The sequence below is a fragment of the Pogoniulus pusillus genome, chromosome 1 (assembly GCF_015220805.1).
Source record: "Pogoniulus pusillus isolate bPogPus1 chromosome 1, bPogPus1.pri, whole genome shotgun sequence".
In the NCBI taxonomy this organism is placed as follows: domain Eukaryota; kingdom Metazoa; phylum Chordata; class Aves; order Piciformes; family Lybiidae; genus Pogoniulus; species Pogoniulus pusillus.
Window position 1 is genome coordinate 41,585,873 of NC_087264.1, and position 26,221 is coordinate 41,612,093.

The 26,221-nt window shown below is 45.7% G+C and overlaps 1 protein-coding gene across 2 annotated transcripts in view; it reads left to right on the forward strand.

The window, feature by feature from the left end:
• IFT43 (intraflagellar transport 43) overlaps positions 1 to 26,221 on the forward strand; it is a 50,903-nt gene that overhangs the window by 14,245 nt on the left and 10,437 nt on the right. For both annotated transcript variants that reach the window (XM_064150181.1, XM_064150190.1), the window contains 3 exons: positions 4,648 to 4,715; positions 18,457 to 18,489; positions 18,985 to 19,031. In XM_064150181.1, coding sequence (XP_064006251.1) covers positions 4,648 to 4,715; positions 18,457 to 18,489; positions 18,985 to 19,031 — 148 coding nt within the window. The remainder of the gene's footprint in view (positions 1 to 4,647; positions 4,716 to 18,456; positions 18,490 to 18,984; positions 19,032 to 26,221) is intronic.

The window sequence follows — 26,221 nt, forward strand, 5'->3', positions numbered from 1 at the left end:
TTGTCAAGTTGATGAAGGTAAATTAGTTCATGTTTCCAGATCCACTTGAGAATCTGAGGGACCCAACATGTCCATAGTTTGCCTGTGTTGTAGTAGATCCTCAAAGAAACTTTGCTGGGCCCTCAGGATCTGGAGGCACACGGAGTAGTTGCTTCTCTGAGGGGGGCAACATGCAACTAGCACCTTCAGAACTGCAGGCATCATCTGACAAGTAGTCTGCAAATTTCTGCTTTAATGGGAAAGCCAGATTAGAATTTTACATATGTCTGATAAGAAGGGGCCTATCTACAGATGAAGAAGTTAGGCTTTCTACTTTAATACAGGAAAGATGGAATTCAGGCCAGTCATTTTTGAAAAGGAGAGATGAAAATGATAGTAGTGTGAAAGTATTGGTAAGGAAGGTGGACTGAGAAATACTGGAAAAGGGACATTACAAAAATGGTGGAATGAATTTCTGAGAAAAAATAACATGAGAAGCTTAGAGCACGTCAGTGTTCCTTGGAAAAGGGGATGATCTAGAGGAAATCTGGAGATAACTGACAAAGCTTAAATGGAAAAGCAAACCATAGGGAGTGTTAGTTAATGCTGAGAAAGAAACTGAGCAGCAAGGGCTGGCAGAATGCTGTTGCAGGAGCTGATGGAGTATCAGTGTTTTGAACACCAAACCATTTAGGTGTATAGCTTAGCTTTGTATCTGAGAACATACATGAGAATCTTGCCCCAGATACAACACACAGGCAGCAACAAGTTGTATCATTTAAAGCCCATAGTCTTTTTTCACCAAGAAGGCGTGTTCAGGAGCACTCTTCACAGCACGTTGTGGGTTGGAAGGGACTTGGAAAGATTGCCTAGTCCAACCTTCCCTGCCAGAGCAGGATCACCTAGAGAAAGTCACACAGGAATGCATCTAGGTGGGTTTTGAATGTCTCCAGAGAAGACGACTGCACAACCTCCTTGGGAAGCCTGTTCCAGTGTTTTGTTACCCTCATAATGAAAAAGTTTTTCCTTATGTTCACGTGGAGCCTGCTATGCTGCAGGGGTACCCATTGCCCCTTGTCTTACCATTGGACATCACTGAGCAGACACTGGCTCCCGCCTGCTGACGATGACCCTTCACAGAGTTAGAAACATTAATGGGTCTTTGCTTCTCCAAGCTAAAGAGACCCAGTTCGCTCAGCCTTTCCTCACAAGGGGGATGTTCCATTCCATCATCTTTGTGGCTCTTGCTCCACCGCAGAAGAACAATGTCCTCTGTTTCTGCTCAGCTCCCTCTGGGCTTGACATTCTTCCCACTTTCTGCCTTAAGCTCCTGCTCGTACCTGCAGTGTCCCTACCTGTCACCATATTACAGCAGTGCACAACATTGCATTTTCAGTTGTAAATTATGCTGAGGTTTTGGAAATGTGAAAGCAGAGGAAGGCAGGTTTATTTACTTGACAAAAGTACATGTGGCGTGTGACCTTATTATGGCACTTTGCAGGCAGCTAACAAAGAAAAGCTATTTATCCTCAGCTGACAGTTGCCATTGCCTTTCCTCTTGCTAGTGCTTCTGTAGGCAGTTCAAAAAGGATTACCTGATTTATTGCAAGAGGAATAAGAGACATGTAGGTATATGTGAGGTGTTTGTCAGGGTCTGACAGACATTCAGGGTTGCCTGGTGTGTATGATCAATGGGAAGATGTTAGAACATTGGCAAGACACTGGAATCAATCCCCTAGATGCCCTGTGCAAAGACTGGGGCAGTTATTCCTGTCACCCTCCTATCAGGAGTGTCCCACTTTAGATACCTTTGTTCTGAAGGCTAGTGTTGATGATCATAGAATCACAGAATCGTAGAGTGGTATGGGTTGGAAGGGACCTCCAAAGGTCATCTTGTCCAACCCCCTCTGCAGTAAGCAGGGGCATCCTCAACTATATGATGTTGTCCAGAGCCCTATTGAGCCTCACTTTGAACATCTCCAGGGATGGGGCTTCAACTGCCTCCCTGGGCAACCTGTTCTAGTGTTCCCTCATGGTAAAGGACTTGTTCCTAACATCCAATCTAAATCTGCTCTTCTGTAATTTGAAGCCATTGCCTCTCATCCTGCCACTGCAGGCCTTTGTAAACAGTCCATCCTTCTTGTAGACCTCCTTCAGGTACTGGAAGGTCAGTGAGAGAATTAAGCTTTGGAATGCCCTACAGATGCTACATTTTCCCTCAGCCTCATGGCCCGGGTTCTTTGGTGACACTTCTGTGACTGCATGCACCTTTGCAAGGAGTTGTGAGGCTGTGTGTTGGGAATACAGTCTGCTGGCTGTCAGAGGTATGAGGGGAGGAGGATTGCTTGCATGGGAAGGATCCATGTGGGAGGGAGTGTGTGTTTGAGGTAGGGGTGTGTGTAATGGGAACAGGGATGTTTATGTGGGCATGCACACCCATATGTGGTGTGTTTTTCCCGTTTCCTGGGCTATGGGTGTGTCCAGATCAACCGAATTCAAAATGCTCCTTTTTTGGCACTATAGCTTCTTCTCTGGTTTGGCATCTTAAGAATCTGGGGGAATCGTTTAAAGATCAGAAAACTCCATTCACTTGGGCCCCTGAAGGCTTCACATTCTGTGACATGGTCATTCCAGTCGACTGAGCTCTGTCCCCTGCGGATGAACCCATATAAGGAGGCTGTTTCCTGCGTTTTATGCTCCCTGCCTGTCCCTCTGCCCTCCTGTGCTCCCTTTGCTGAAGAAAGTTGGTATTTTGGGACTGCAACTCCTGCCTCATTCCTGCTCCTTGTTTATTTTTGGAGGATGACTATTTTTGTTCCTATCAGGGAGGTATGCAGGGTCGTGCCCCACTCGCTGCAGCATGCAGCAGCTGCCCCTGGCAGCATCTCATAATTTCCCACACTCACAAACAATGCTTCTGCTTCAAGAAATAAACACAGGAGACCCATACCATCAGGGGTTAGCTCAACCCCTTCCTCATCTGTGCAAGAGGTAATTAGACTTTGGCTCAGGGTTGACCTCACCACACATGCAAGGTCCCCTCTTGACAAGTCAAAAATCCTCAGGAGTCACACAGCTCCTTCACTTCCTTAAGAAAATCTGTGGGAGCCACCTGTACCCCATCATTGCTACAGCTCAGACTGCTTTGCAGTTACTCTTTTTCCCTCCATTTGGACATCTTTTACCCAATCATCTGTTCTCATGGTGGTCCCTTCATGGGTCCCTATAATCCATCTTCCCTCACTGGGCTCCTTCAGTTGGGAACTGTATACCCTGAAATGAATCCTCTGCTTTCACCACTCCCTGTCACGCAGAATTCTGAAGGTGCTCCTCTATGAGATGTTTCAGGCAGGGGGTACTGAGCCCAAAACTATGAAAGGCAACAAGCAGCACCCTCATGGTGGCTCCAGCAGGTCTAGGGAGGTTTTTCTCCCTCTGTGTTCTGCCCTGGTGAGACTACACTTGGAGTATTATGTCTAGTTTTGGGCTTCCTAATTCAAGAGAGACAGGAGTCTGCTAGAGAGTCCAATGGAGAGCCATAGTTATGATTAGGGGACGTCAGCATCTCCGCTATGAAGAGAGTCTGACACCTAGGGCTGTTTAGTCTTGAGAAAAGAATACTGAGAGGGGATCTGATCAATGTCTATAAATATCTGAGGGGTGGGTGTCAAGTAGATGGGGACAATCTCTTTGGTGGTATACAGTAATAAGACAAGGGACAACAGATACAAGTTGGACTATCGAAGGTTTCACCTCAACGTGAGGAGAAACTACTTTACAGTGAGGGTGACAGAGCACTGTCACAGGCTGCCCAGAGAGGTTGTGGAGTCTCCTTCTCCAGAGACTTTCAAAGCCTGCCTGGACACATTCCTGTTTGGACTACCCTAGGTGATTCTGCTTTTGGCAGGGGATTTGGACTCAGTGATTTCTGGAGGTCCCTTCCAACCTCCAGCATTCCATGATTCTGTGATATGGTGGGAATTTGTGGCTTTCATTTGTAAGCCCTGAACTCAATTCCGTTTTTTTTCCTGCCATGTATCAGAGTGCCGTGCAGGACAACACAAGAAAATAGCAGGGAGTGTCTTTATGCTCCGTATTATTTTCCCTGACAGCATTTCAGTGATGGCAGTGGTGAGGTTCATGTTAACTAACTTCAGAGGTGCTGGGTATGGCTGGCTGTATTCAGACTTGATATCTAACCTCCTATTCTAGAAAGGGAACAAAACCTTCTAGCAGCAATTTCTCATATGACATGTAACAGGTGTCTTGTACCCTAGGAAACGTGGGCAGAAGTAATGAACAATTTTCCAGTGAATCATATTTTGCCAGGAGAGTGCATCCACTGTGGGTGAGTCTGCTACTGTGCTGTTTGACCTGGACAAGTCAAAAGCACAGAGTCCTGCAGCCTGTCAATGTACTGATGAGAGCAAAACATCTTTTCCTTGCAGAAACAGTTAAAAACCTGCCCTGCAATGTTTATCTTATGAATTTATTTATTTTATGAATAAGCAGCATTTTAAACACAGTATCTCCAGGTGTTAGTGGCAAAGTGTTGGTAAGCTGTTAGTTGATAAAGTGTAACATTAGTCTTTGTGGGCTTGGTGACTCAACTGGCTTGCTTTGTCATGCCTGGAGCTGGCTGTAATATGTCTCTTCTCTTTAATAAAGGGTCCACCGCCTAAACCACCACGCAGACAAGGAGGCTGGGCAGATGATCCTGTACTGGCACCTACCAAGTGAGTCCTCACCTCTTCCCTTATTAAGAGGGTTTTAGGCATGGATTAAGTGAACATCACAGGTTGGGCTTTGCTGTCACAGGCATTGGAACAATTTTTCTGGATGTTGTGGATGGCCTTGTGTCTCCAATATCACTGTAAGTCCTTGAGACCATTTGCATGATTCTGCTGCCTAATGCAGTATCTGGGAGGGAGGGGTTTGACTGGTTATGTCCTTTCCAGGAGAATGACACATGACAGTGCCCCACTGACAGCATGCAATGAACAGTTCAGGATTTAGTGATCAGCCTTGACAGTAGAGGTGAAATTTGTCAATGTTTATGTGTGTACAGTGTTATGGTATAATAGAGATGGATGGAGATGGTCAGCAAGTAGAGATGGGAGGGAAAAAGTATACAAATTGTAGAGTGTAGGTTGAGAAGCCTGATGCTTATGAAGGACACCTAAGGAAAGGGGAATAACTGGACATGGCAATAGAATGGATATGAAAACCAAAGAGCACTGCAGACTGGGAGGAGATTGCTTGCTTTCAAGCTGTCTATGATTTTCCAAGCTGTAAAGTGGTGCTGGTGTTTTCTTATTTACAGAGCTAAAGGGCTCAGTTATGGAGGGCTCTGAGGTTGCTTGTATACAGGCCTGTAATGCAAGTGTATATGTCTGGACAAATATTTTTGAGGCACTCTGATTTGTGGAAGTTATGGATTGTCTTTTCTGAAGCCCTGAGAATGGGAGAAAACATCCAGAAACATGTTATAGTCGGTCTTTCTTGGAAGGTGAGAAAGATAATCTGTATTCTTGAGGCAGCCTTTCTGCAAAACAGTACCTTTCTGGGAAAATTATCACTGTCTCAGGAACAAATCATCTGAAATCTGGAAACTGGAGTAAAGCAAAGGAATAAAGATCTCATCTTGAGCTCCTTCTGTTCCTTTCCAGTTTAACTCTGATAATGGTATTAGTTTTCATAGTCTGGCTACAGCTAGAAGTGGCCCTTGCAGAGATACCTCCACCTCAGGGTTATGAAAAATGCCATCAGTGGTCCTGGATCTTCTTAGCACCACCAGAAGTTTTATGGAAATGTGATGGCAGAAAACAAGGGTGAATTGCTTTGTTTAGGAAACATAAATGGTGTCATTGTTGGCTAGGTGAAGAACTGGAGTGGAGGTAATACAGCTCTTTGAGGCTGTGCCCTGAAGGGACAGTGAAGTAACAGCACTGTGCCGTGTGTTACTTCAGGATGGTTTCCATTGTTTGATGTTAGCCTCATCTGATAGATTTGGAGCAGTAGCTGTATCAGTGATGCTTCTTCAGAATCCTAACTGCATGGTTTACAGATAGAGCAGGTGCCTGGAGTAAGTGGTTCTATGAGGTTGGACGCAATTCAGTTGCAGAAGCAGCAAAGGAGATGGAAGACTGCAGACTTTTATACCTGTGAGACAGGTCCAAGGATGTGCACAATGGGACGTCAGACGAAGATGTGCCCTTTTCTCAGTAATGCATATGGTGCCATGTAATATCTGATAGTATTCCTTTGGATTAAGAGCTTTTATTGAATAAATGTTACGGAGGGGAGCTTTGTTCTGACTTTCTTTAGTCATAGGAGGTACAAGGGTTTTGTACAACTAGTTCCCCTGTCCTTTCTTTCAGCTGTGTATCCAAGCTGGTCTCTCTCCTTTAAAAAAATCTGAGATGCTAGCCTCTAAGGCTGTCGTTGTGACATATCCCAGAGTAAAGCTTTCATGTGAAAGCTCTGAGTCATTGGCTGATGTCATACCAGTGTTGCTGTAGCTTTGTTGTTTCTGTTTTCTCAGGCTCTGTCTCCCCACAGCTTTTCAACCAATTTGACTCAATCTGGAAGCCCATCAAGTTAACTTGCTCCAGTTTCACTGGTGTAGATGTAGTTAAAATAACATGCTTCTGTCAATACATCTGATGCAGATGCAAGTGCTTTTATGCCAGTTTAACTGAGCCTGCACTTGGGAATTTTACTGCTTTAAGTATTTGGTTTTCAAAACTGACCATGTTAAAATTTGTGATTTTTAATTATGAAGGAAGGATGATCAGAGTGGCTACAGTTAGATTTTCTGTGTTGTCTAAGTATATTATTGGTCAAATGGGATACTGCAGTCACTCGTGAAGTGATCTTGTAGCTGTTTATATCTCCTTGTTTGGGGTCTAAACTTTCATCTCTGCTGCTGCATGATTCAGCCAGTTGCAGCTGTACACTTGTTGCTTTTCCTGCATGGATACTTAAACTCTTTCCTGTTGTATTTCTAGTTCAGAGTCTTATGAATATGAAATGATCACTTGTTTTTGTCTTTTTCTACCTTTGCTACTCTCTCTTAGTCCCTTACCTGCCCAGCTCTTGTTATACCAAGGTGAACTTGCAAATATTCTCTCCATCTTGCTGACTGTTTCCATCAGGTTACTGCTGTCTCAGATTGTTGCAAGACGGGAAGAGGACCCTTAAAGTTTTCCAACTTGTAATTAGTTTTGGAATTAATTTGTACAGGTGGTGTGGAAGTAAGATAAATTATTTTATTGGGAGTTTCCATAGCACTTATATGTATCAGATACTTAAATTCCTGACAGCTATCAAAGCGCTGTCTTTTACTGATAAGCTTTCAAAAGTCAAGCATGGAAAGATTTGGATTCTTGGTACCTCTGTAGAACAGCTGTCACAGAATCACAGAATTAACCAGGCTGGAAAAGACCTCTAGGATCATTGAGTCCAACCTATCACCTAACTCTTCTAATTAACTAATCCACGGCACTGAGTGCCTCATCCAGTCTCCTTTTAATCACCTCCAGGGGTGGTAACTCCACCACCTGCCTGCGTGGCCCATTCCAATGCCCAGTCACTCTTTCCATGAAGAATTTCTTCCTGATGTCCAGCCTAAACCTGCTCTGGTGCAGTTTGAGGCTGTGTCCTCTTGTTCTGTCACTGGGTGCCTGGCAGAAGAGACCAACCCACACCTGGCTACAACCTCCTTTCAGGTAGTTGTAGAGAGCAATGAGATCTCCCCTGAACCTCCTCTTCTCCAGGCTGAACAACCCCAGCTCCATCCTCATAGGGCTGTGCTCCATCCCCTGCACCAACTTTGTTACCCTTCCCTGGACGCATTCAAGCACTTCAACATCTTTCCTAAATTGAAGGGCCCAGAAACGGACACAGTACTCAAGGTGTGGCCTAACCAGTGGTGAGTACAGGGGCAGAATGACTTCCCTGATCCTGCTGGCCACACTGTTCCTGATACAGGCCAGGATGCTATTGTCATTGCTAGGAGGCCTGTTTGTAAACCTAGATAATCATGAGGGCTGCAGGCAAATGTCCAAGCAAACCCTCAGACTGGTCCTCTGCAGTCAGCCAATGAGAGGTGTAAAGTAGTGACAGAAGACTTCTTTTTTCCTTGCTGATGGGGCCCTCTGCACCTAGTTCTGCTGTGTTTATTTGAATTCATACTTGGAGAGAAGAATCACCTGCCATGAGAAGAGGCAATTCTGTTGCTGCCCCAGCAATATTCTAGCCCCGGTATTAGAGGAAAGGCAACCAGCCAAGTAGATAGGCAGCCACCTGGGGCCTAGTACCCTGCCGAGATTACATGAATAATGGTAATTACAGCTGGCTTTGCGACAGAAGCAGCTCTCTAACCGCTGGATGGAGCCCAAGTGCCATTCTGAAGGCTCTGCTGATGTCCTTAATGACATCAGTGTTGACACTTGTGACAAGCAAAGCAGAGGTTTATTGTCAGGTTATCTCATGCATCAGAAGGAAGAAACAGCAAGTGCCCGCCAATGGGAAAATGGAAAAGGAACTCAGTTTTGCATAGTGGTGAGCATTTGACAGAAGAGAGATGCTGTCTGGATCCATTTAACTCCAGCTTCTGCTGATCTTATCTATCTGACTTTCCTTAAAGAATTTATTCAGTTTTTCTCCCTGTTAGTCTTTTTATTTCTTTGCTTCTCAGGACACTTCCAATCTACACGGGTCCTTGATTCCTTTTGGTTTTGCAGTCAACCTCTTAAAATTCATGAACAGCAGCTAAGGTTGTTGTGGGATAAATGCAGCTCATTTCAGTTGGCCCTGCAAGCAAAGTGTTGCTTTCAGTAGAAAGTCTCTTCCAGTGCCTCCATATGTACCTCCTTTCCTCCACAGGGATTGTGGCAGTTTAGCGGCAGGTGCTTCAGCTGCAGCTGAAATGTCTCTTTTCTGACTGAGAGATCATACAGAGTTGGAATAATCAAGGCCTCTTTAGGAAAATGACTGTGTTGAAGTATTCTGGAGCAGAAGTGGTGGTGTAGTGTCCAGGAATGCATTTTACAAGAAGGCAACTATTAAGGGTCTGTATGAAGGAAGGAGATGCAGTCAGGGTGATCTGTAGGAGCAGCCTCTATGTAGATATCATTTAGGGCTCTGGAGGATGGGCAGTGGTGAGATTGCACCCTAGAGCTGGAGGAAAGCTATTTAAGAGATTAAGGAGTTTTATGATTTAAGGTCTCTAGAGGTAAGTAAAGTTAAAAACCTCCTGTTTTAAAAATATGGGCTTAAACTATCCTGTGTTGTATCTACATGAAACGACCCCTGAGTATGCCTGGTTTATAGAACCTCTAGCCATCCCTGTCTTGCAAGTGGGAGTAGTAAAGGGCTCATGAGTTTCTCTGTCTGACATGGTAAGAGAAGCTTGTGTCATTGTTTCTGCCCTCTACTCTCAGCTTGCACGTATTGAGGTGAATCTCAGTCTGGGCTTCCCTGTGATGCTGCCATGTTAGGAGAGCCAGGCTCCTGGCAGTGGGGAAGATGGCAGCCTCACTCTGTGTCTTGCAGCTATCCATGGATGTCCTCAGTGATGTGAGAAGTATAGGCACAAAGGACCAAAGCTGCCAAGTGAGGGGGCACAACTTAGAAGGAGAAGGAGGAAAGGGAAGTCTGATTAAGTTTTGTCTTGAGGTGTCTGTTTTTGGGTTTGTCCCTGCATTGATCTGCAAGGGAATGAGGCAAGTAATGGCCCCTTGGGGACCTTCAGGACTTTCCTCTCAATGTCAGCCGTCATTTTCAATCACCCTCTCCCTCCCAGCCATTAATTTTGGCCCAGGATCATGGGGACTTGTCCATCTATCACTCCTAATTGACACTAAATGATCTGTCAGTTTATTGATGAACGGCAGGAGTGGAATTGTCACAATATATTTTACTTTCTAACAACTCCTCCTGACAATTTTACCTTGTCCATCTCACTCTCCTCACATAAATCTCCATTGGCCTCTCATTCCTACTCTTGGGCTGATCTGGTGCCAGCCGCCTCCATGCCATCAGCACGCATCAAGGACATCAAGATGGCGGTGAGCTGCAATATGCAGGCCCAGGGTGGGATTTTTTCCTTTCTCTCTTCTCCTCCCCCTCCCCCTTAGCTTTTTTTTTCTTTTTGAGGCTGGATGTTCCAGGAATGCTAACAGACTTTTGTCCTCTTGTCCCTCTGTGTCATTGCTAGGATGAGCTTGCTTTGGTGTTTCTGTTTAGGCTCTGTAAAGAGAAGGGGCCCCATCCCTGGAGGTATTCTTAGTGAGGCTTGACAGGGCTCTGGGCAGCCTGATCTAGTTGAGGATGCCCCTGCTTACTGCAGAGGGGATGGGACTAGTTGGCCTTGGGAAGTCCCTTCCAACCCAGACCATGCCATGATTCTAGGAAAGGGGAAAGTCCATAAAAGACAACAGAGTCACCTGAAAACCCTTTAGTATCATGGCTGTGATGTGTTAGTTTTTTTTCTTTTTAGTCCTGCAAGAGTTTCCTGCAAAAGGAAAATGCTTGGTTTGTACCCATTCCTGTGTCTTTGTAGTGCCCAGAGGAGCCTGGAAAAAAGAATTGGGCTCCCTCTTCTTTTTTCTTCCTTCTTATTTCTTTTTATTTCTCTTTTTGTATTTCTGTTTATTTAAAATCTCTTAGTTAAGTTTTATTTGACTTCTTTTTGCTGAACAGCACTAGGCAATGGAAGAACTAGCAACTACCAGTATTGGAGCTGCTTGCTCCCCTAGAAGATGAAACCTGCATGGCAAAAATGGGGCAAGATTGTCACAGGTTGGGTAGCAGCCCATGTAAGCTGCTGAGGTGGCAGAGTGTGTTCAAGGTGAAGTCTCTTTGATTCTTTTGGTTGAGGACAAAGCATCTTCCTTCCTCAATTCTTTGCAATTTCAAGGAACTTAGCAGCAAATTCAGGGGATACTATCTCGCTGTCCCAAATATTTGTAGTTTAAAAATCAAAACCTTCTAGAAGAAGACATGCAATTTGCAGCCCTTTTGTGTCCATCAAAGCTAGGACTCGAAACTTGTCTTGCCTTTGTAGGTCACCCCTAAATTGGCTATGAAGTCTAGCTTAATACAGTTTTCCTGTGGAAAGAGACAGGGTGATCTGATTTACTTGCTTGACTCTGTTTCTGCCCCACTTCCTCCAGTCCCCTTTCCCATATGAGCTCTCTGCTGTTCATAAAACATTAAGAACTTGCATATTATTTAATCCAAGTTCTTAAAATGTCTTCTTTTGGAAGCTGTTGCACTCAGGTGGCAGTACAAGGTGCCATTAAGTAGTAAATATCTAGTTCTCTCTGGTGTTTTTAGTTTAAGGCACATCACTAGTAAAAAGCATTCATCCCAGTACTTTAAAATCAAAAGTTTGTACTGTTGTAGGATTTGGAAAAAAATAATCCCCCCAAAAAACAACCAACAACCCTGATGCTTTTTCTTTGCATTCTACTTTTAAGTCTTCTTTAGCAGCCAGGTCTTCTGTGTGACCCTGGAGGGTCAGAAGTGTGCTTTTCCCATTAAATGGAACCTGAAATGCTCCTGTAAACCTCAAGAGTCACTTGCTGTAAGAGCTAGCCCTGATGCTTACTGGAGAGCACTTGGAGAGGAATCCCTTTTCTCGGGGACTGGAGATGTGTAGTGGCTACCTCTAGAAGCTGCAGCACTGTTTTCCCACACAGCAGGAATTTGTATTGAGTGGTGGTGTTTTTCCTGTTGCTCAGTGAGAGCTCTGAACAGCTCTGCTGGTCAGCTTCCTACCAAGGAGCAGCAGGGGAACCCTGGGAACATCTGTTACAGGGGCAATCCAAGTGAATAGGCTCAAGTACAGTGACCCCCTTGAACTCTGTCAGCTTGTTCTTTTGTGCCACTTCCTAAAGTCCTTCCCAGAGCTTTCCTCCTTTGTTGGTTTCTGTTAAGCAAGCCCACATATTAGGACATGAGGAGAAACAATAGCACTTCTGCCAGATATTGATTAGTGTCTGTCATGGGAGGCCTGAATGGGCCAGAATAGGCCTGAACATGTCCTGGCTTGCCCAGACATGGTTTTTTTGCTGTCCCTCTTTCTTTTAATGGAAGAAACAACCACAGGAAAGGAAGATAAAAGGGCCTGGTGCCACCATGTCTGTCCAAACTTGTTTACCGGGTACCTGCACATGTCTATACACTTGTTTGTGTTCTGATCTCAAAGGTAAAAGCAAGCCCTGACTTTTACCTAATATGTTTAAGCTTGGCTAACTGCCTTTATGATTGGCTAATCTGTGTCCGAAGGTCCATTAGACTTGGGCTACATTGATACAATTGACGAGCATGTACAGACAGTGTGCTTGCTGCTGCCACTGTTGTTTTCTGCCTTATCGTGCTCTCTGCTTCTGGCAGTCTTCTGCCTCGCTACCTCGTTGCACCTGCCATACTCTAAGCTGTAAGATAACCCTGCTACATAGTGACAAACCCTAATGCTTTGAGTTTGTCTGCCTAGAAACTGCTTTGAGTTTACCAGGAATAGGCACAAATGCCTCTGTGCTATAGTCTTGCTTAGCCAGTGTGACACCTGCCAGTCCTCTGACAAGACTGCATATCTGCAAGACACCCTGCCTGCCCCTCTGCAACCCTCCCTGCTGAGTCTGGAGCCAAGAGGAACTAGGACCAGGTCAGAGATTGTCTGCTAAGAGCCTGGGAAGAACGGAAACCTCAACAGCTAAGATGACTCCAACAGAATTCCCTGCTAGTGGAAACTGTAGTTAGCCTTGCAAGTTGAGAAACAATATGTTGTGAGTAAATACTCAAAGCCTCTTTAGCAAAACTCTGTAAGAAACTCTCTGATTGAATCCTAACCCTCTGCCTTAAACAGAAAGGAGTTTCTTGAGTCCCTCTAGTGGGCAAGCAGCATATTGACCACAAGACCTTCTCTCCCAGTTCAATTGAGTTTAATGTATTATTGCTAGTTATTTGTTCTAGATCCAGTTATTCCTTTGTATAACGTTTTCGTGAGTGCTACACAGAACAATTATTATTAAAAATTGTTGGGCAGGTAGAGTTTTTTAATATCAAAATTATTAATATTCGTTTTGAAAAAATCCTATCTCACACTATTAATTAATACCCTCTGTTACAGTGCCTCACAAGCCCTTTTCAGCTGGAGCCAGTTAGCCCTGGTGTGTGTTAGATGCTGTCCTGCAGAGCATGGCCTGCTGATTGCTGCACTCTGCTTCCTCCAGTGCCATGCTCTAGGGTCCAAGCAGCCCAGGGAGCCTCTGAGAAGTGGGACCATTGCAGTTTTAAAATGCAGATGTGCATCAGCCTAAAACCCTCTTGTGGAGATGCAGATAGCCATCTGCCCCAGGGATTGAAAGTAGAGGGCTGTGAGGTGACATCTTGTGACAGAAATCAAAGCTCACAATAGTCTGCTGAAATCAGTGACAAAATTTACCTTGGTTTTACAGGATGCAAAGATTGAACTCTGTGATTTAGTCAAGGCATGCCTGCCTTTTACAGGCTGCCACAGTCCAGGGAGAGGGGCTGGAAACTTGAAGAACTTATCAGAACCTCAGAGAAAGGTGCATGGGAATAGCTAAGTGCTTTCCATCACAGGCTGCAGTTCTTGTTTACGTAGAGCTTCGATGAGTGTGTTTCTCTCTCTGTGCCTCAGCAAACAACCAGTGGCCAAGATGCACACTGAGAGAGCTGGAAGGGCTGATGGGTTAGCACTTGTTCGTCGTATTGGATGTGTAGCATAGTTGTGCCTTAGGCTTTTGAACAAGCTTCAACTGGTAGCTCACCACCCATTCACTGTAGTGATGGGCACTAGAGGAATACTTGAGCAACGGACTACATGTCCTTTATCTGCTTCTTTCCCTCCACCCTCAGGCCTAGGCCTGGATTACCGTTAGTGCCCTAGCAGCAAAAGGCTCCATGCCTCCCTGAAGGCTGAGCCAAGCCTTCAGCATAGGGATGGGTATGGCTTTGGATGTCCCTAGCCTCAGTCCCTAGCACCGAGGCAGCACGCTAGCCAGGGACTGGCTCTTTGTGCACAAAGCCTGTCTCTCTGCTCTCCCTTTGGTCATCCTGCTCTCAAAACAAAATGTATCTCTGAACTTGAGGACGTGCCTTCTTTCCATTTTTTCGTAGCAAGAGGGCAGCTTGAAGCAGCTTTCTGTTTCTGCATGATTCGTAAAGGAAGTGCCTGAGACATGCCAGGAAGTGAGCCGGCAGAGGCAGATGAAGTTGCGGTACCAGGGCTCTCTCTGTGAAGTGCGTAGAATCCCCTTGCATCTCGCCGCGCGGCTCTGGGCTCGCCTCCCTTCTGGCTGGGCAGCGTCCCGGGGCCACGGCGGGGAGGCCGAGCCGGGCGCCACGCCGCTGAGGCCCGGCAGAGGGCGGACGTGGGCCGGCAATGCTGCGGCGCGGGCCGGCGGCCCCGGGGAACGCGGGCCGGGCCCCCGCCGCCTTGAGACTGACCGGCGGCAGCAAAGCGGCCCCCAGCAGAGAGCCTCCTGCCCGGGCAGAGGGCAGCCGGGCTGGGTGATGGAGCTGCCCGCGCTCCCAGCCCTTCTCTTCTGCGGCTTCTACCCCCGGCACGCTAAACAGGGCTTCCTTGGTGTTCCTTTTAACAGCCCATCGTAACCCTTTCCCCTGGCTGTGTTGCTGCCCCTCACACCTCCCTGGGCACGCAGGAGTGAGCCTCGGGTCTTGCACATTGTTCTCCTGGCACCTGGCTTAAGGCTCAGTGCGCAGTGTAAGTGCGTCTATTGCTCTCATGAGCTGTGGACATTAAAAGATTTCAAGGACATTTCCCCCCATTCATCCCAGTTATGTCCCCTGCTAAAATAGGTTAACGGTGTCTAATTAACCACTGCACATTGTCATGCTGCATAAAGATAGCATCCTGGCTGTTCTCTGAGCCTTGCTACTTTATCTCCATTTAGATCTCCACAGTAGTCCATTAAATGAGAAAGAAACAGTTTAGCAGAACTGATGTCTACATTAGAACTGTCTTTCACCCTTCACCACAGAAATGGCAGGCAGGTCCAAGGCAGCTAAGCTGTCCATTAGGGATGTGGAGGGGAAAACCTCAATTTTGAGGTTTAACCCCCTCATTAACATGGAGCGAGATTCCTGCTGTCCAGAACTGTGCAAGAACTACACTCAAGAGTAAGATCAGTTCTATATCCTCTGCTGTAGGACACAGCTAGGAGAGAATTAGGTATTCCATACTAGGAGCTATGTAACATAGAGTTACATGGTGCCTGTCATGGTCTTCTGATGGGTTTCTCAGGTATTAAGCACCCTGAAATAGGGGTTCAGCAGCTGGCTAAAGACAGAGGATACAACCTGGGATTTTGGTTGTATTTGGGATCCTAGCCAGCCATGCAGTGAAATGGAATTTCAGTGGAGTTGTCCATGTGACATGTTCTTTGGCATTCTATATGTAGTGAGTTTATCAGAAGAAATGAAAGGAAGAGAGGCATTACTGTCTTACCAAAAGTGGGGTTGGCTGGTGTATAGTACAGCAGACTGAATGCATTTCTGAGCACTGCTCCTGGGAGTGTGTTCTTTTGCTCGCCTTACCTGAGTGGGTGTATGGTTCACACACAACTGCTCATTTTGTAGGTGCTTGTTGCTGCTCTCCCTGGGCCATGCTTCCAGCTGGAGCAAGCAAACCAAGGCATTGCACTTACTGTGTCTGAGAACTCAAGAAAATGTTAGAAAATCTATCTATGCTGTCTTGAATTTACAGTTTGATTCTTTCCCTGCCTGCTTTCACTCACCACTGGAAAGCTGTGCCCGGGTGATGAATAAAGAGGACACTGTACCCAGTCCTGATATTCCTGAAAGACTAAATGTTACCCTCAACGTGTTGCAGATGGCATTAACAAGTTGAGCTGGTTCTCAGGAGGAGGTGCTCCAGAATGCTGAAAGCAGTGTGATATCTTTATGAAGAAGCCTGTGGTGCTTCCCACAGCGCTTCTAGAGCAAAGGGGCAAGGAAGTAACTGGTTCTGGAGGAATATACTTTAGGTCTTGGCTAAGTTTATGGAATGCATAGAGTTGGAGGCAGGGCAACTTTTGAGAATCTGTTAATAACTCCTTAATTCCTTGAAGGTTTTTAACCTTAACACAGGGTAAAGCTTGTCCTTTCTCTCAGGGTCACTTCATTAGGTAGATTTTGGAACTTTATGCTTCTAGGACTGACATATGACTGTTCTCCCTGTGGGCCACCTAGATATTTGTCATGACAGGGATAGCAGGAGTAACTCTCTTTTAAGAAGGGCAAATGTGTGTTTCACTCCTGACTGGGAACAGGAGATGAGCAAGAATGTAAGAAGTGTGAGTACTGAGAAATAGAGTGTAACCTGGGGGCTGGGCAGTTATCAAGAGTAACAGGATCATACTAAGAGGAGGAGATTGAACCTCCAGTAAACCACCTCACTGTGCAAGGCATCATTTGGGATGTTACAGCTCAGTGAGGGCAAGCCTCTGATGACAGGGTATGTGATACATTTCTGTGAAGGCAGAAGGGAGGGATAAAATAGCATAAATCTTGCATCACCTTTTCATCTCTGTCTAAACTCCAGATTCAGAAATCTAGACACCAGAGATTCTAAACTGCAGTGACTGCTGGTGGTAGGCCCTCTGAAACAATCTGTTTCTTTCTCTGTAGTATCAGGAGGTTCAGCACTGGGAACAAAGATGGAACTGGACAATTGTTCCTCCCTGGAAGAGCTCTTTCCTAAATTCCTTGGCTCCATTACACTTCTGCCTCTTCTGATGAGTAGAAGGATGCAAATAAAGCTGAAAGTTCAGATGCATATGTCACCTACACAGCTGCAGCAGTGGATGCTACTGGGCTCAAATTACCAATTAATCTTTAGCTTCTCACAGACTGAAAGCCCCAGGAGGAGCAGTGGAGACAAGAGGTCTTCTTCTCATAGCTAAATATCCTCTCTGCTCTGCTCCTCACTCTTAGAAAAGTACTTCACAGGAGAGCTAGCCAAGGACCATAACCTGCTAGAACAGAGAGCAGAGGAAGACAGCCCTGTCCCCATCTCAGGGAAGGGCTTTGAGAGCTGCAGTGCAAGGCACTGAAGCAATTTCTGTTATGTACTGGTGTGTCTTGGACAGTACATGTGGTAGGGGAGAGCCCCATGTGTTCTTTGTCATGGCATCCTGACTTCAAGGGGATGGAGAATATTTATTCCCAACACATAGAGAATGAAACTTCACTTTGCAAAATGGCCAAAGCAATCGGGAAGTGATGGAGTATCTGCTAAAAAGAAACCTGGCATTTAATTAACTTTTCAAAGTGCTGGTTCAGCAACCTCCATGTTTTACATTTTGAATATTGAACAAGCATCCCTAATCGGGACTGAATTACTTCTGGGCTTGCTGGGGTGGAGAGCAAGGGAGCTGCCATTTGCCAGTGCCTCTCCTCCACGTTATTATTATGAACTCCTGTTAACTCAGCCAAATCAACCCTGATTTACTGCAGCAGCAGCATGTGTGACCTGATCTTGGCCGGCTCAAATGGTGCTCCTAACGTACAAAGGCAAACAGATAATGGTCCTGTTGGTCTGTCAGGCTTAGGTAGACAAAAGTATAGCACCGCCGCCGCGCCCTCCCTGCGCGGAGCCGCCAGGTCCTCAGCGCAGCGCGCCGGGGTGGGGACGCACTGCTCTCCGTGCGCCTCGGCTGCGCGCAAAACAAACCAACTGGGGTTGCTTAGCCTGCAGAAGAGGAGGCTCAGGGGTGACCTCATTGCTGTCTACAGCTACTTGAAGGGAGGTTGTAGCCAGGTGGGGTCGGTCTCTTCTCCCAGGCAACCAGCAACAGAACAAGGGGACACAGTCTCAAGTTGTGCTTGGAGGGGGGGGGGGGCGGCGAGCGGGCAGGTATAGGAAATTCTTCAGAGAGAGAGAGTGATTTGCCATTGGAGTGGGCTGCCCAGGGAGGTGGTGAGTAGCCATCCCTGGAGGTGTTCAAGAGAAGACTGGATGAAGCACTTAGTGCCATGGTCTAATTGATTGGACAGGGATGGGTGATAGGTTAAACTGGATGATCTTGGAGGTCTCTTCCAGTCTGGTTGATTCTATACTATGATCTTCTTCACTCTTTAATGTGTCAGCTTCTCTAGGTAAGGCGAGCTTTACCTACAGCTGGTGGTAGAGGGGTTTCAAATATATGTGAGAAGCTAAAAAATCCAGGAAGTATGGCTCTTGCTGTGTCTGAGCATTGCCATCTTTCTGGACCAATATGGTTCTGCTTTAGTCTGAGGCACTCAGGAATTTTGTGTTAATGGTGATTTATTGGTCACTCAGGAATTTTTAAAGCTGTGATGTGTTATATTTGACCTGGTGTAGGAACTGTTTTGCATAGTAACAGTGATATAAGGAAAGGTGCAGTTTTAAAATTCTTGCTAGCCTCTTCTAAGCATAAACCTGTCCTTCTCTTGCAGGTCAGGAAGAAAGCATGGAGAAGAAGTAGAAGAGTAAGTTCCCTTTCTTGCTGAGACTTCTTCCACAACTTCTAGATCTGATCTCATGGAGAAAGGACACACAACTCAAAGCACCACTACACCAAGATCTGGAACATGGCATTAATTCATGTCATGTGTCCTAAGATGGGAAAGGCTGTTCACTCTGGAGTTCCATGGGTTATGGAGTAGGTGATATCTCTGTCACTCCCACATGACAGAAAGAAGGAAAAGTAGAAAGCATCCACTTTCCTCAGACCCACTCCAGAACCTACTCTCTACAGCCTGGGGGTTTGTCTCAGGTATAAGGCATCTTGCTTGAGCACTCTAAACTGAGATTTCTGCTGATTCCAGGAGTAAGTGGTATAGAAGAAGGTCAGTCTGTAGGCTGAGTGTACCTGGGAACTCTCCCCTTGACAGGCCATGAAGCTTCTGGGGAGGAATGTGACATGACAAGGTGTTTTTCTAGGCTTGCAGTTGAAAATCTTTATTCCTTGTGTTTTGCTGCAGCCATCGTCTCAGACAGCAGAGCCTGGAGACGTCAGATGATGGAGGAGGTAAGGTATCACCTACTTGACTGCAAAAAGTGCCTTCTTGCATGTCTAGGGGTTCTCCAGTAAAGGGATCAGAGACATCGGGTGAGAAATTGCAAGTAAATGAATGACCCTGAGGGTAACCAAATGCAGAAGCTGGTACTTCTCCTCAGATGCTGAGTGAGGGAGAGACGGCAAAGGAGATAGAGAGGAGGATGAGGAAGTGAACCTGCTGTCTAACTCTGGCTTCTCCTTAACACAGAATCATAAAGCACCTTTGGGAAGAAGGGAAGTGTCAAGGACATGCTTTTCTCTGTGATTATTTCCATACAGAGTATAGTGGACTTGGGCAAAAAGGGAGCTAAAAGAACAATAAAATGTTAGGAGCAGGGGAACAAATCACTGCTATCCCTTAGTTTAGGTGCCAGTATGCCACAGGCTTTGATATCATGGGCATCAGAAGAATAAGAGACGGGGAGAAGGCCTGATACAAGCCGATCCAATCTAATCCATTTATTGCATCCCAAACATGTTTTTATACCTCTCATCAGAAGGCTACAAATTGTATTAAACTGCAATTGGTTATGTGCACTTGTGTTAGAAATGACATGCTAATTAGTGTAGACCTTCATCGTATTCTCTCAGCAGTACGTACACTGTGTCTAAGCATTCTGTCAGCAGAGGCAGGTGAAAACCACAAACTCCAGCCTTACTTTTGTTTATATTTGTTACACCATTCTCTAAGGTCATTCCAACCTTCTATCAGTACTTCCGAGCTCAGGTACTCTCGCCTGTCCATGGCTTATGTTCCACTATTTCAATTTCCAGTGGCTGTACCACAGTCAGACAATTCTATAGAATCATTGTATTTAATATTACTATACCCAACATTTCCCCTTGCTCTACTTGAAACCTTTCTTCTTCCCATCAAGACAAGTACCTCTTCTTCTCTCCTGGGGTCTTGACCATGAGGGAATTCTTAATTTAGAAAGTCTGCTTGCCCTAGCCTCGTATCATAGATCATAAGTTAACCATGGGCACTGGTGAGTAACCCCATCCTTGCACAGGCTGCTGTGAAATCTCTGCAACTCCTGACTTAACACTAGTTTTCTGTATTGAGCGCATCACCTGCATGGCTGAGATTGGGTGAGCCAAGAGAAATAGCAGGAAACATCCACAGTGTAAATTTTGAAGGCAAGCACTGGAGAACTGTGGGGAGCACAGGAATTCATTAAGGTCTCTAGGAGCTGCCTCAGTTTTCAGGGGCTAAGAATTTTTAACAGTATCTAAAAAATTTCATCTGTAAAATATCACCAAGCATCAAAATAATTACCAGGAGTCACAAAGGATCAGACTTTAGTATGTTTAATGAGATTAAATGAAGACTTATTTGGCTCTTCTAGACAGATTAAGCATTGCAACATATGACTGTCAGAAGTGGCATCTTTATAGCATTGGCATCTTCAGAATAGGCTCAATTTTTCCCCTGGGAGGTTTCTTGGGCTTCTTAAATTTCAGCATATGGCACTGAGGCTGATAGTCTGTTCTATAAAGCTCTTTGAGTGTTTCCATACGTGCTGTCCTTCTTGTTGAACCTTGATCTTGTATTCAGAGTATTATTATACTCTAACCAGGCTTAAAAATGCTTACCACATGTTTGCAGCATGTGACTTGCAGTGCTCCGAGACCTTGAGTAATCAATATAGAATAGAACTGATGCAGAATGTGGTATGAAAACATGGCAAGTCCTAAAGTATTTGACTTAGTTATCTTCGCTTAACGCATGGTTAACAGTTGAATTTGGATTGTTTGCAAAGCAGTTAGTCTTTGGATTAAATCTGTATATTCAAAGAAAGCTCCCACTGTTGTAGTGATGGTTCCTACCCAGGTGTTTTCTGGTGCAGTCAAATCCACTAGGCTGTGGATCTCATTTACAGGTGGAAAATCTCTAAATGGATTAGTGCATTCCATGCCTGTAGTTCTGTTTCCACAGGGAGATACTATTTCCTCCACCTACATCACAACACCCTCATGGCAAGCTACAGGCTTGGGGATGTGTGGTTGGAAAGCTGCAAGTCAGAGAGGGAGATGGGGCAATTGGTTGACTGTTGACTGAACATGAGTCAGCAGTGTGCTCAGGTGGCTAAGAAGACGAATGGCATCCTGACTTATATTACAAACACTGTGTCAAGCAGGAGCAGGGAGCTGTTCATCCCCTTGTGCTCGTCACTGGTGAGGCACACCTCAAGTACTGTGTTCAGTTCTGGGCCACTCACTACAAGAAGGACACTGAGCTGCTGGAGTGCATCCAGAGAAGGGCAACAAGGCTCATGGAGGGCCTGGTAGGACCTCTAAGGGGCGTCTGAGGGAGCTGAGGTTTCAAGCCATGCCAGGGAAGATTTAGACTGGATATTAGGAAATATTTCTTCGTTGAAAGACTTATCAAACATTGGAATGGCCTGCCTTGAGCAATGGTGGATTCACCATCCCTGCAGGTGTTTAAGCAGAGTGTGGACATGGTGCTTGGGAACATGGTTTAGTGTTGACCCTTCAGTGCTGAGTCAGAGGTTGAACTGGATGATCTTGGAGGTCTCTTCTAACCGGATGTGTTCTGTGATTGTGGGAGAGGAGTTTTCCATGTAGGATCAGTAACTGCAGTGAAGAAAAGCGACATTTAAACAAACTCCAGAACCTGAGTGAGATTTCTTTTTTTTTTGAACAGTTAGAATGATACAAATAACTACCCAGAGTAGGAGGCAGGGAGTGCAGTAAGTTGAGCCATGTCAGCCTTCCTGTTCATGCAGAGTTGCACATGGGCTTGTGTCCTTAACTGTAACCGTAAAGCTTGGATTCTAAACATGCAGAAATCAAGACATTGGTGTCTGAATCCCCAAGGATGGGTCACGGTTATTGTGTGCTGCATAATGCCTTAGCTTGTACACCTTAATATGAACAGGCGCAGTTGCGTAATGATTGCTGCTGTCAACCAATACATTTGGATCGCCTTCCTTTAACCTATTAGAAAGCTGAGCTGTACCATTCCATTAACATTGTTTGTCCCCTGTCCAACCTTTTCATTAGAAGAATGAAGGACAGAACTGTGTGCCCTTAAAAAAAGGTATTCTCGTGTATTTGAAACGTGCTCAGTTAAGATTGTTTATACATCATTAAGACTCAGAGACTCAGAATTTTGATTCTGTTGGAGAAAGTGTTTTTAAAAAAAAAAGGGCCTGGAGAGAGCCCAGTTTGGCATGTGAAGAATGAAGTTTGTGCAGTCAAAGAGGGCTTAATATGCCTCATAGTTTCAGAAATAAAAGCAGAATTCTCTCACTGCTCATGGCTATTCATCCTGTGTAGAATCAAAGAATTGTCAAGGCTGGAAGGGACCTCAAAGATCGTCTGGTTTCAACCCCACTGCCATGGGCAGGGACACCTCACACTAGATCAGGTTGCTTAGAGACACATCCAGATTGGTCTTAAAGACCTCCAGGGATGGAGCCTCTACCACCTTCCTGGCTCCTCAGCTCCATGGAAGTTCAGGAGGAAAGGACAGTCACATCTCAGGCTGTGTGGAAAAACTGAAGTAATATGGGAAGTCATGAGACAGGGACATGCTGTTTCAGCCATTCCTTTGAGGTGAGGGTAAGCAAATATTTGTGTTTGACTAAAAAAACACCAGGTTGGAAAGACTTTTGAAAAAACACAGTCACTCCAGAAACAGCTCTGGAGTGTTTAGATGATGGATACTTGTGGGGGCTTCCTACGGCAATCGCTGTGAGCTTAGCATCCACCCTCCTGAAGACACACTGGGACATGCTAGTACATTGCCACAGCAAATGGATAACCATCTTTGGTAGGTGTTTGTGTGTCTGGCTAAACCATGTCATATGGGGACCCAGCCCTTCTGTGTGGTGGGAAACCTGCTTTAGTAGGATTTAATGCATCACAACTTAAGGAATAATAAACCTTCAGAAGGAACACAAAAGTGTTTAATTCCTAAAGGACGAGCCTAGTTGAGTCACTTTTGGCCAGGGGCAATTGGGGGCTTAATGCTGTGTATGTAGCAATCTGGGCAATCTGAGAGAGAGGAGTTTAAGGGTAATTGCTCAATTTTCTGTCCATGTCAACAGGGAAAATGAGCAGCAGTGACTGAACACCGTGTTGCAGAGAAACTGCATGAGATGGGAGATGGGAAACTATCAATGGAATTTTAAAAGTGCTATCTGCAGAGCACTGCTTCCTTTTCTGTAGCAGCCAAGAGCTTCTTCCAAGTCCAAATTATCCTTTGTTATGAGGTGAGAGGGAAGGCAGAACAAACCAAGTTCACATTCAAGGGCTTTCCCCGCCCTTTGCTGCATTCTCTAGCGGGGGAGCAGAATCTCTGCTTTGACTTTGCTTGGGCGTTTCATTTGGTTTTGCTGTGCTTGTGTGTCTTCTCCTTGCGTGCAGCTACAAAGGGCTGTTACCTGTTGGGGTGAGAAATGCTGGCATTCTCCCCTGACCCCTCATCAGAAACCTACTTTGTCCTCCTGGCTATAAGTTTCTTTGTTGTGTCTTTCTTGTCCATCAGCTCTGTATTGCTGAGTTGCATTACTCCAGATGCCTGTTTCCTCACTGCATAGCCCTTGGATTTTTCTCCTCAGTACTCTATGGGGTGCTTGTTAGCTAAAGTTCTCATCTCTCTCATCTATTCTTTCTGCATAGAATATTGCCCCATCTTCAGCCGTCACTTCCTCCCTTCTCTCTGTTACTCTTGGATGCACAGCTCCTAGAACAGGGCTTTCCTTGGAAGATTGAGATGTGATGTATGATCCTCTGTCTGCAAGAACAATGGCTTGTTATTTTGAAGCAGATAGTGTGCGTGAATGAGACAGCTGATTGAAATGAAAGCTTGGCTGTGCTACACAGACAACCCAAACCTGACCTGCAGGTGAGGAAAGCTGCCAGGAGACAGTCACTAAATCTGTTCCCTCAAGGCAAAACCCCTTCCTGCCTGCTGGGAAACCTCCTCAAGGAAGCAGAGTTGACGATTAGACCTCTCTATACAATGTCAGACCTCTAGAAGGATTTCTTACCCTTCTGGCATATGCGAGCAGCTCCTTTGCATTTGAACGGGAAGGGAGTCCAGGCTCTCTGCAGAGCAGAGGAGGAAGGGGCCATATGCCGTGGTGTTCACATCCTTCGGTGATGTCTGTCTGTCAGGTGGGAGACAGCTCTCACAGGACATCAGACACCTGGAATTCTCAGCCATAAAACGTGAAACAGCTCAAGCTGCATGTGAATATGCACCAATGATGAAATTGCTCCAAACAGAGCTGAGAATAGAGCAGTGTTGGATTATTGTTGACTCTCGTTCCTGAAAAAGTTTGCTGGTTGCTTCTCTGGTGAGCTGCAGTTTTTAGAGTACACCGAGTGGTGGTGGTGGAGGGGGGAATTTGCAGGAACAGCCAGGGCCATGTGCAGCAGGTATTTCAGAGGCTCAGAGGGAAGTGGTGAAGTGGTCAAGGGAGAGCTAAATGAACAAAAATTTCTGAGCATCAGTGTAATGGAGATGAAGTGAAAAACACAGTGTTTTGGAAGTAGTGTGAATGGGCTGAAGAGGCCTGGGGTGGAAAGTGACAGTGACTGCTGAGTTTCTGGGATTCTGCACTGTGATTTTGAGTGTGGATATGTCGGTACTCCTTGTCTGGGCTGCTCCCTTAATGTGCTACCTCAAGTCTCTGTGCACGGTCAGTGAAGGGCAAACTTACACCAACCTGAGGGTTTCCACTGAGCTGTTGGTCCTGTAACTGCTGGCATTGTGATCTAGAGCCTCTGATGTTACAGGAAAGCTCCCTCTTGACAGCTACAGTGGTCAGGGGCAACAGACAGTATGTCTCAAGGAATATGTCGGATGGCCTGTTTGAAGTAGCCTCCCCCTGGCCAAGGGACAGTGGACAGTTTAATTGGAGGGAAGCACACACAGCTTGTCAGGAGCCGAAAATGATGGTCTGGGTAAGCATCTTCCTTCACTGAGTTCTGCGATGTGGTAGCTACACAGTCATAGTGGGTCTGTGATTGCTGAGTCCATAAGTGTAGTTGACGGACTAGGTTTACCTAAAATACCCTTTAAGAAAAAGCTCTTGAAAGATGATTACAGAATTGAGACACCATCATTTAAAACTGCCTGAGGCAAACTCCTTTGAAAATTGCAGCAGTGGAGGGACAGAGAGTGAACCGCATAGCCCTTGATTGTAGTGCGGTTCCCTCAGGACCCATCCCCCCTCCCCCTCAGTTTCTCATCTGATACGAGAGAGAGCAGCAGTAAGATTCCTCATCTGTCTTATGAAAATCCGATTCTGAGTGGCTCTGATCAAACCTGGCTGGCTGTCAGCAGCGGTGGCCTTGTGTGGAAGGAGGGAGGCTTCTGAGGAGTTGCTGGATGTGGAAGTGTCATGGGTGCTGCTGATCAAAGAGGTATTTTTTTTAATAAATATATATAAGGAAAAAAAAACCCTAAAGATTTAGCATAAAAGAAATGTAGTTTGTCTTGTTTTTCAAGCGTAACATGGAGAGGATGAAATAGAATCAGACATGCCTGCTCCCAAGCATACTTCCACAGGAGCATCCTGAGAAGCTGCTTTCTCTGTCACAGCAATGCTCTAATGCAAAATCACTGATCTCCAGCATTATTGAGGAGGGGTTTGTGTTTCTGAGTTCACCAGACCCTCCCTGGGCACCTCACGCCTTGTCATCTGCTGCCCCACCACCTTCTGAGTGTGTTTCAGCAGGGGAATACTGCAAAGGAATGGAACAGCCTTTGAAAAGGGAAGAACAGATGTTGCTGAAAAGGAGGGCAGGCACAGTGCTAGGAGGTGTCTTACCACTCTAAATGTTGATAACCTCAGGAATATGGTGGACTCCCTGTCCTGTGCCTGGCTTCCAGTTTCTTGTGTTGATGGTGAACAAACCTATGTATGGAGAGATTCCTTGTCTTTAAAGCCATCACTGTTTGCTCTTACTTCTTGCACAGTATGAGCCATGGACTGCTGCCTGTAGAAGCCCTGCACTGAGCCCAGTGACTCACCTGGTAGGGCTGTTCTGTGTTCTGTTTCTCTTCGCGCTGCCCAGAGGTTGAAACTGGGCAGAGGCTTTGTGTCAGTAACGACCTTGGGAGGCAACAAATAAGCCTCATGCCTGTCCTTAGCAAGTTCTCAGGTGAGGAAGAAGCCATG